The sequence below is a fragment of the Nannospalax galili genome, unplaced genomic scaffold (assembly GCF_000622305.1).
Source record: "Nannospalax galili isolate Female #2095 unplaced genomic scaffold, S.galili_v1.0 scaffold626, whole genome shotgun sequence".
In the NCBI taxonomy this organism is placed as follows: Eukaryota; Metazoa; Chordata; class Mammalia; order Rodentia; family Spalacidae; genus Nannospalax; species Nannospalax galili.
The window spans coordinates 80,983-91,587 of NW_008354396.1; the positions used below are offsets into that span (position 1 = coordinate 80,983).

At 35.2% G+C, this 10,605-nt stretch overlaps 1 protein-coding gene across 4 annotated transcripts in view; it reads left to right on the plus strand.

Moving 5' to 3' along the window:
* Positions 1–10,605, plus strand: part of Nectin3 (nectin cell adhesion molecule 3) — a 134,440-nt gene that overhangs the window by 34,877 nt on the left and 88,958 nt on the right. For all 4 annotated transcript variants that reach the window (XM_029555250.1, XM_008851612.3, XM_029555251.1 and 1 more), the window contains exons 3-4: positions 3,424–3,720; positions 6,534–6,651. In XM_029555250.1, coding sequence (XP_029411110.1) covers positions 3,424–3,720; positions 6,534–6,651 — 415 coding nt within the window. The remainder of the gene's footprint in view (positions 1–3,423; positions 3,721–6,533; positions 6,652–10,605) is intronic.

Consider the following 10,605-nt stretch of genomic DNA (forward strand, 5'->3'; position numbering starts at 1 on the left):
TATCCTCTTGGGAAGTATAGGGTTATAGAAGAGCCAAGGTGTTGAAGTAGAACACTGAAAATGTAATTTGCCAATTAATGAAGGGATTTGTATAAAGTATAAGAATTTTTGAATCTAAAAAGGCGGTGCTTCTGAAAATCACTGAAATGTTAGGATGAAATTTACTACCTTTATAAATGTGAACCTTAGTGTCTATTGACTGTGCTGATTTCTCTTCCCTCTTCTGCTCCCAGACCCTTTTTAAAGTTTCACTCGTAGACTAGCAGTATTGGTACCATTTGAGAGTGTGTTAGAGACACAGAATTTGAGGCCCCTCTGAGGCTTATCTTAAGATTTAGCAAGATCTTTCTGTAATTTTAGAAACAGTACTGTGACTACATTCTCCACTGACTTTGAGAGGGCTACCTAACACAATAGACCTGCCTTAGAGAGTAATATAGAAGCTGTTACTTACGAAGATCACACTTCTGTTAAATCATAATGCCTCAGCACAGGGACAAAAAAAAAGAAAAAAAAAAAAACCTTAAAATTTTCTGATTTCTGAAGCTTCAATGAAGAAGGGCACTGTTCTTACAAAATAATTAACAGGTTTTTGTAACTGGTAGCTGTATGTTAGAAAGGAGGGAAACTTGAATAGTAGTAGATTGTAATACTTGGTGAGCAAGTACCTTTTTGCTATTAATTAAATGGACACATTGGTATTTAAAACTCCTGTTGGGAAGCTCAGATGATAAGTTCAACATTAGGTTGTGGGGTTTGAAGACATAGGTGAAAATCCCAATCTGGTAAGAGATAGAGGGGTCAAGCCTTGTAGTAAAATTGGAGAATATATGAGATCATTTGGGTAAATATTACTAGAAAGAAGCTTTAAAAGAGATGTAAAAAATAACCCAAGTAGAATAGGACATGGAAGAAAAATAGATGGAGTTCAGGGAGGGCTATGAGAATAACTGAGAACAACAGCATTTATAAGAGAAGGTAAGTTTGTAGAAAAAAAAAGGTTAATCTCCTTTCCATGTGGAAATTAAACCTACATGAAATGATGGACTTCTGTTACCTACCAGTGAATTCATTTCTTTAAACATTTTTAGAGGAAAAATATTGAGTCTGAGATTATATGATCCCTTGATATTAGAGTTTCAATGGAGTAGCTGCAGCAAAACTAAATTCAGGGGCTCTAACAAAAAATTTAGAAAAATTGAATAACAAATACTCCACAGTAGTAGAGTTGTTAACATTAATTGGTTGCTTCTTACATTATGGAAGAGCATATTATTAGTACTTGAAAAAAATTAGCCACAAAATCAGGTATACTATTACATCTATATGAAAACTAGAAATAGAAACAAGGCGATAGAAATGGAAGACTGTGATAATGACTGTTTGAACATATTATAGTTATAGATAATTCTGTTTTCCAGTTTTCAGAAATACTGTTTTCACAACTAAATCCAGACTACTTCCTGAATAATGGCATATCATCCTGAGTTTTACCCTTTGGGGGGGAAAAAAGAAAAGCAGACAAATGATAACAGTTCTAAGTCTTTGGATAATGGTATAGGACTGTGATCCCTGAAAGAAGAGCGATATACCAGATAAGCCCTTAAGATGCCTCTGGTTTCCTCCTTAGGCAGTTTACAGGCTGCACAGTGATGAGACGTTCCAGGAAGGGGAGGGAAAAGGAGAGAAAGAATGATGCTAAAGTGGTTAACTATCAAAAGTTAGTAAAAACAAATAACTTTCAGTATACTTGAATTAGCTTTTCATTAAAGGATAGGGAATATATCTCAATGATATAGCACATGGGTAGCATGCATGGGCCCTTGGTTCAGTCTTATTCCAAGTACCTCAAAACAGAAATAAAAACAGAGGTATAAAGGCAGATTTGAAACTAGTAGAAGATATTGGTACTCCATATAATTTAAAAGGAACTGTTCTTCCAAATTATTTAGAAATTCTACACACAAGAAAAAAAAAACCCCAAATTACTTCACTTCAATATACATTTAGCAACGTAAGAAATTGGAAATAACCCTAAAATATATCGGATGCTCTTTGCCTTCATAACCTGAGAAATTTAAATCTTAACGAGTTGTAATTGCATTATATATGAGATTGACAAATTCTGCCATCTAATACCATCAGCTGGTGAGTATATGTGTTCACAAATGCTTGAAGATTGCAAGTAAATTAGCACTTTGTATAAGCTTTAGATGCTGCCCGGTAAAAACTGAAAATAAAGTAGAAGTATTTCTAATATTTGGAACAAACTAAAGAAACCTATACAAATATACCAAGATAAATGAATGTTATAGAACCGTTTAGAATTAACAAGAAACACCACCAGTATTACCAGTGAATAAACTGTATAATAATTAAAACAATTTCATGTGGTTCTAAATCATCTAAAAATGAACAGTTAAGGTGAATTTAAGAATAATAAAACTAGCCAGGCCCAGTGGCACATGACTTTAGTACCCAGCACTCAGGAAGCAGAGGCAGGAGGATCTCTGTGAGATTGGGACCAGTCTGGTCTACATATGAAGTTCCAGGTCCACTGGGGCTACAAAAAGACTCAGTTTCAAAGCAAAAAATAATAAAACTAAATGCTCTATTATGAACCCACTGAATGCAAAATTGAGTCAGAGACAAGCTGTGTAAAAGTAACATAGTCCGGTTTATTCTTATACAGTTCAATGAAAATGGCAAGTGAAGTAAAGCTATCCTAGTTTAGATGTGCATTTATTGCTTATAATGACAAAATAATTAAAAATTTATCAAGTTAATATTATGGTTTCACATTAAAGTAGACAGGGTAAGATCAAGGAGAGACACAAAGGACTTGAGCTAGACCTTGAGCTGCTAAGTGTTTTTTCTTAAGATTGTGGTGATTACATGGATATTTGCTATAAAATTACTCATTCCATGTGTTTCCTTTACTTTTTCTGTCTTCCAATGAGGAGGTGCATAAAGAAAATATTAATCACTTTTACATAAAATATGAAATGGTAATAAGTCAGGGTTAGTATAGCAAATTGAGTAACTTATTTAAAAGGTAGTTGCTTTAAATCTTTTGCCATAGAATAAAGTATTATATATTAAAATACTTTTTCCTTTGGAACTAATGTCTTCAATCTCATAAAGGAGATTATGATCCAAGTAAAAGAAGGCTTTGACATATTTTTGTTAGGGGAAAGTTCATCTTAAAATGTGATGCTGCCTTTGTGATAGCAGATTTAAAATTTGCCTAGCAAATCATCTTTTTTTTGTTCCAGAAATACAGTTGATGTTGACATTACCTGAAAAGCCTGTGTATGATTTTATTTGCATTTGTCCCTAAGATTATGAAATATGTGTACATGTGGCTTGAACAAATGTAAATACTTTCTTAATTGAAATATAATTTCTTTTTAATTTAAACAGTTGAACCCACTGTGAGCCTGATAAAAGGGCCAGATTCTTTAATTGATGGAGGAAATGAAACAGTAGCAGCCATTTGTATAGCAGCCACTGGCAAACCAGTTGCACATATTGACTGGGAAGGTGATCTTGGTGAAATGGAATCTACTACAACCTCTTTTCCAAATGAAACAGCAACAGTTGTCAGCCAATACAAGCTGTTTCCAACCAGATTTGCTAGAGGAAGGCGGATTACTTGTGTTGTGAAACATCCAGCCTTAGAAAAGGACATCCGATACTCTTTCATATTAGATATCCAGTGTAAGTATAAACTCAACTTTTTCTTTTCAAGTTCAGCCATGTATTTTACTTTATTCCTTGGACTTCTTTATCAAATTATTTTTAGTTTGATTACTTAGTATGTAGATATTCCTACTGCTTTTGTGTGCTTCACTATGTCTTTACTTTTGTTTATATTTTCATTGAAATTTCATTTAACTAGAATATTTTTTAATCAAGAAGCATGCACAGATGAATTCTAAATTACTAAAAACTGTTTAATTTTGTCCTTTTAAGACTTTAAAAATAGTTTAGCCTTTAAGGAGTTGTAGGAACGTCTACATCAAAATATGTGTGACATAAAAGACAAATAATTGCATTATATTTAATTGAGCTGATGTTTATTTCCATGGATCTTACTCATACATTTTTCAGTAAGAATTTTACTTCCCAGATGTGTTTTAGCTACTTTGAAACTGTCTTTTTTTAAATATTATTTATAGCCTGATCTTAATAATATTATCATAAAACAATTTGGAAGCTACCATTAGGATAGTAGCAATTATAGACAAGATTCAAAGCTTCTTATTTAAAATTTTTAAGGGTTCTCTCCTATATAAGTTTATATTTTTATGTGTTTCTACATTTTACTTTTCAGTAGTTTCTCAGTTTTTGATACATTGAGATTTGTTTACTTTTGAGTAAAAAAGAAAGTGAGATTCTTTATATCTTGTAGCAACAACTATTAAAATTAGCCAGATGTGAAGATATGATTAGCAAAAGTCTTTAGGCCTGCTTTTATTTCCATCCATGCACAGATTGAAGCTACCTTGATGCTTGGAAATTTATTACATACTCAGTACACCTCCAGTGGTTTCTAAGGTTAATTCCAGAGACCTTGTTTCAACATTTAGAGTTAAACTTAAGAATCAGTAGTTGCACAAATGTTGTCACCGTTAAATCTTTGAATGATGATACCATCTTTCCTCCATGCTGCTTTGCAAGTGCAATTTTTTTCTCTCCTGCTGTGCTTTCACAGACTCCTATTTCTTTTTCTTAGGATATTCAGGACTCAGTTGTAAGCACTATTAATTTGTCATATATGATTATTTCCATACCTGTGCCTAAATAATGAGTGAAATTGTCTACAGTTTGTATTTGTGATTATTATTACTAATTTCATGTTTGATTGAATACATCCCAGATACATAGAAATATTTCTTCAAATATAAATCTTGACAATTATGTTTTTCTTTTATAGCTTTCTCTTAAAATGTTCTTAGAGTGCACATGACTTCAAAGTTTGGAGGCATTCTTCAGGGTTACTTTAGGGAAACTACTCTTTTGTCTTTAAAAGGAAATTAAACTCATAGATTACTGACTGGATGATTCTTTTAGCAACTAAATTCTTTCAGAACTTAGTATAATTTGAATTTACAAAAGCACGAACTAATTCTGTTTTTTTATGAAGCAGGTATTTTTTAAAAATTGCTAAAGTAGCCGGGTGTGGTGGCACACACCTTTAGTCCCAGCACTCATGAGGTAGAGGCAGGCGGATCTCTGTGAGTTCAAGGCCATCCTGGTCTACATAGTGAGTTCCAGGACAGCGGGGCTACAGGGAGACACTGTCTCAAAAAGACCAAAAAAAAAAAAAATTAAAAAATGCTAAAGTTTCCCTTAAAAGTTTGCTTTTTTAAAAATTATTATTATTTTTATTTTATGTGTATGTGTATTGCCTGCATGTAGATAAGTGCCCTTGTCAGTGCAATACCACGGAAGTCAGAAGAGGGCTTCGGATTCCCCTGGAACTGGAGTTAAGGACGGTTCGTAGCCACCATGTGGGTGCTGGGACTTGAACGGATTCAAACCCGGTCTTCTGCAAGAACAGTCAGTGTTCTTAACTGCTGAGCCGTCTCTCCAGCCCCAAGTTTGCTTTTTTTAATAACATCTTGAAAAATGCATAGTAATATTTCTGACTTCTTTGACAGAGTTAAAGATTGTTGATTTCTTTCAATCCTCTCATTATTCCCTGTGCTATTTACCTACTTTTTAATAAAATGAAGAGTAGTTTCTGTACCATGTGTAAGAAAGCTTCCTTAAGGAACCTTTCATTACCTACCCGCAGGTGTAGGTAGGAATTATCTGCTCTTAGTATCCCATTTCATTCTCTTTTGACCCTTAACAGTAGGTTCTAGCTAAATATTTAAAGGTGCAGTGTTCTCTGTTTTTATTAAAATTATTTATTAAAGTTTGTTTTATTGCTGTTGAAGCCCTAGATAATTTACTATACTTCTATATAGTCTTAAAAAGTGTCACATCTTAACATGAGCATTGAATGTTAGTTAGTTGTAATATAGAAATTTCTTGGCTTGATACCTTTTAGGGGGTGCTTTCCTTCAGGTTAAATACCTTTTTACAGACAGTTTTACAAGATGACTTGATACTAAGGTAGTACTTAAATGCCATGTTTCATTAATTTAGTGCCATAATGTATTGGTTTTGTACATATAACACTACATACTTTATAGTAGGGCTTATATAGTTTTGCTTTCGTTGATTATAGGTTTATGAATACTCTTAACATTCAGCATCCCTGATAAGTAGAACCATGGGTGATTATGACCCTGAATGTCCCATAGGCTAGTGTCTGGTTGTCTAGTGTCTGGGTACTTATTGTCTATTCATTCTCTTAATCAACTACTATTTATAGTCTTCCCTAGTGATTATATGTGTGGAGAAGAAAGAAAATAATTTCCATTCTTAAAAAGCATGTCTGTTCCATTAATGTTTTATCATTTTATATTGACTTTAGTCTTAAAAAAGATTATTGTGTTCTGCATGTATTGATTTTATAGATGCTCCTGAAGTTTCAGTAACAGGATATGATGGAAATTGGTTTGTGGGAAGAAAAGGTGTTAATCTCAAGTGCAATGCTGATGCAAATCCTCCACCTTTCAAGTCCGTGTGGAGCAGGTAATAAAGTTAAAATTAAACTTACATTCTGCTATGTTCCATGAGCTTTGGTTCTAGAGATTCAACTGTAGAGGTATCACCTAGTACTGGGCATCTCTCAGACATAGGCTCTCTGTGTCTGACCACATGTGCAGTTCTGCAGTAGCCTCCATCTATTGCAAAAAGAAGCTCCTTTGATAGGTGTTGTACAGCATGCTTGTCTGTAAATATAAGGATGGATATTTAGCATGCAGTAAGTTTAATTTGTCTTGAGAATGAAAGAGATAGGGTTTTCTCCAGGATCTATGTTCTCTCCTGCCATGTATATTCGGCTGAGCAGAATAAGGAGTAGAGAGAAAACTAATGCATCCCTCAACTCTCACCAGTAAAGCTTCCTTATACAACAGAGTGCAATGCACACAGAAGGCCATAACTTTCCAAGTTTTAAAGAATAAGAGACTGTAGAGTACAAGATAGAACTCCTGTGTGAAATCTCATCTACCCATGGCTCAGGGACCATTTCAGAAGAGGGGGCAGAAAGATTCTAAGAGCCAGGGCTGGTTCATGAACACAAGGAAGCAGAATTCCAGGCCACTGGAAGCTTGCACATGTGAACTTGTGGCAGTGGTGGCATCAGCATGGGACCCATGTCAACTCAGTTGAGCGGGGGCCCAGAGGGGAGGAGAGAAATGGGTGGTGGGCTGACCCTAGACTAAGAACTATTCAAGACTGATTGCTGCTGGGTGAAGGAGAGCATGACTTACATATAATCACTAGATGGGCTGACTAGACTCCAGTGGACCATTTGCACTCAAGGACACTTGTGTACAAATGCCTGAATGAATAGGACTTAGCATGTATGGTGGAATACATGATGTTCATGCAGTTTGGTGGGGGAATGGGGAGGCATGAATGGGTGGGGTCAGAATTTGATTAAGAACTGTTGTATGAAATTGCAAAGGTACAATAAAAAAATGAACTCAAAAAATTTTAAAATTACAAAATGCATTTGTTTAAAAATGGAAGATCTTAGAGGCATATTTGAGATTATTTTTAATCAATATAATGCATAATTAGATAAATATGTGAAGAATTTAAATAAATGACAGATTTCTAAGTGCTTTTCTGCACCATCCCTTCCTACCATCCTATTGCCTTCTTTCTGTTTCTTACTAGCAGCTATGTTGATTTTAGCTTTTGTTTCCTGATAGTTACTGGTCTGGGTCTTGTTTGACTTACCATTTTTAACATTGCTCACCTATTGGGTTTAATTTTATGCCCTTGTTTATCTATAAAAATCCTACTATATATATTCTTACCCCTTATTGTCTGAATGAACTTAAATTGCTGTTGATTGAACTCTGTACTTAATTACCTGTCATAGAAACAAGTATGATTAAGAGTTAAGTAGCATACCAAGATTCTGTTTTCTTTTGTCCGTACCTTTTTATTTCCCTCTGGCTAATATTGCCTCTGTTTACTTGTGTAGTTTCTAATCTACTTTTAATTCTCTGTCTCTAAACTTTTAAACAGTTATCCTAAGATTTTCATTAATACCTCTCTTTTTTGTTACACTTATTATCCTTCACATTTATTACATATAACTATCCTTTCTCATTTTTTCCATCAGTTTTATTATTTCTAGAATACCATCTTGTTTAAAACAGTTTTCACATATTAATAATTTTTTAAGTGGGCAGAAGATTATTTACAGTTTCCAAAATCACTTTTTCATTGCTTTGTTTATTTTTTAATAGACAATTTTATATTATATATGTGTGCAGTATGTTTTTACCAGAGATGCTACCGTTATTCCCACATGTGATGCTTACTCCTGATTATCAGCTTGACTAGACTGAAAAGTGCTTAGTAGATTACTAAAGCACACTTCTGGGTGTGTCTTTGAAGGTGTTTCTAGAAAGGATTAACCAAGGGAAGAAACCAGACCCTGAATGTCCCATAGGCTGAGGGCCTGGATGATGTAAAGGAGGGAAAAGGAGAGAAAGCCAGCTGGGATGGATGTCCTCTCTCTACCTACCTTCTTGCTGCTGTGGTGTGAGCTACTCTGTTCCATCATGCCCTCCTTGCCATGATAAATTGAAACCTTGGGTCCTATAAATCCTTCCCATAAAGTTGTTTCTCAGATATTTGGTTACAGTGATGAAGCTAGCTAGTAAGATGGTGTAAGCAGAACTTAGTAGGTGATTCTGATGGGAGATGAAAAGTCAGAATGCTAACAGGAATATCGGCTATGGAGACTGGCTTGTGCAGCTTCAGATGGACCAAAGATAGTTGGGAATTGGATTAGAGTTCATTCATGTTAAATTCTCACAGAATTTGTCTGCATTTTGCCTGTGGACTGAGACTTGTGGGAGGCTGAGTTTAAAGGAGATGGACTAATCTGGTGAAGGAATTCTTAAAGGTAATATGACATTCAAACTGTGGTGTGGTATTTAATAGCTGTTTTTAGCCAAGGTTACTGTGAAAATTAACAGCAAAAAAACAAAAAAAAGTTGCAGTTTGGTCAGGAAAGCTTGAGCTAAAGAAGGCTTGATTTCTGAGAACAGTACATGGAAAAGATGTCAAGCAGGATGCAGTAGGGCATTAGGAATGATCTTTGAGGGCACCTCAAGAACTAGCTACATTCCACCCAGTGCAGTCTCAAAGGTATGAAAAAGTGGACTCGCTTGAAAGACCTCCAAGGCCCCCGCATGCACAAATAGGGCTGTGTCGGAAGTTGTTTCCTCTGGATTCATTCCAGTATGCTTAGCTGCCCAAGCTGCTATAGCCATGTTCCAAGGGTGCCTAGCTTTGTTTAAGCTGGCAGCAGATCTTGGTGTGAACCACTTGATACTGGTTTTCGCTTCTGGCAAAATACAAGCTGCTGGGTCATGGAAGTGTTCTCTAGTGAGTCAGATTCCAAACTTTATTATATTCTTTGAACCAAATTGACTGCTTACTCAATCATATGCCTCCTGTGAACAAGGCTTCAACCCCAAATAGAGCTTTTTAATCTTGACAGTATTCACATTTGAGACAAAGCAGTTAGTGTGTGTGTGTGTGTGAGAGAGAGAGAGAGAGAGAGAGAGAGAGAGACAGAGAGAGACAGAGAGAGACAGAGAGAGAGAGTTCTATTAATTAATAGGATATTTAGCAGCATGTTATTTCTGTACTCCTTTGAATCAGTAGTAGCGACCACTCCCCATCGTGAAAATCCAGACTGTCTGCAGACATGCCCAATGTCCCCCAAAGACAAAAATCACTGTCATTTGAGAAACACTCACCAAAAACATATTTTTTCTCCATCTGATTTCTGTCCTCTAAAAGTTTGTTGAAACATCTTGTCTATTGCATTCTGTGTCCTATTTTCCTTCTCCTGTGTGTTTTTTTTCCTTTTATAATGTTTACTTTTTTATGAATAAGTCTGTAAACATCAACATGAGATATTCAAAGTTTTTTTTTTTTAATTAGAAGAAGCATCTCATTACAACAGCATTGACATATTCAATAACAATTTCCAGAGCTAAAGGGTACATCTCTTTCAAAATTGGCTGTACATTTCTAGGTTTACAGATGAATTATTACGCCTATACAATCTTTTACTCATTTTAAACTCTATAAGACATAAAATTAATTGAGGTTTTAACGTTTAAAAAACGTCTCCACTTTGTTGTTAAAATACACAGTTTCATACAGAAAAATTCATTTTAAGGCAATTGACATTGAGATGTTTTCACATGCATTTCTAATCTCTATATATATGACTATTACTGGTCACAATCTCTTACTTTCTGAGTTCCTTGGCATCTGAGCATGGATATAAACTCATCACATAGACAGCCTTCCTCTCACACTAGAGCCTCCATACTCTGCCATCCCTACCACTGTCCACTGTGCTGTCAGCACCCCCATCCATTCCCCCCTATCTGCCCTTCTGGTAAATCTAGTCAGCCAGAGGTCCCTGTTCCAGGAGGA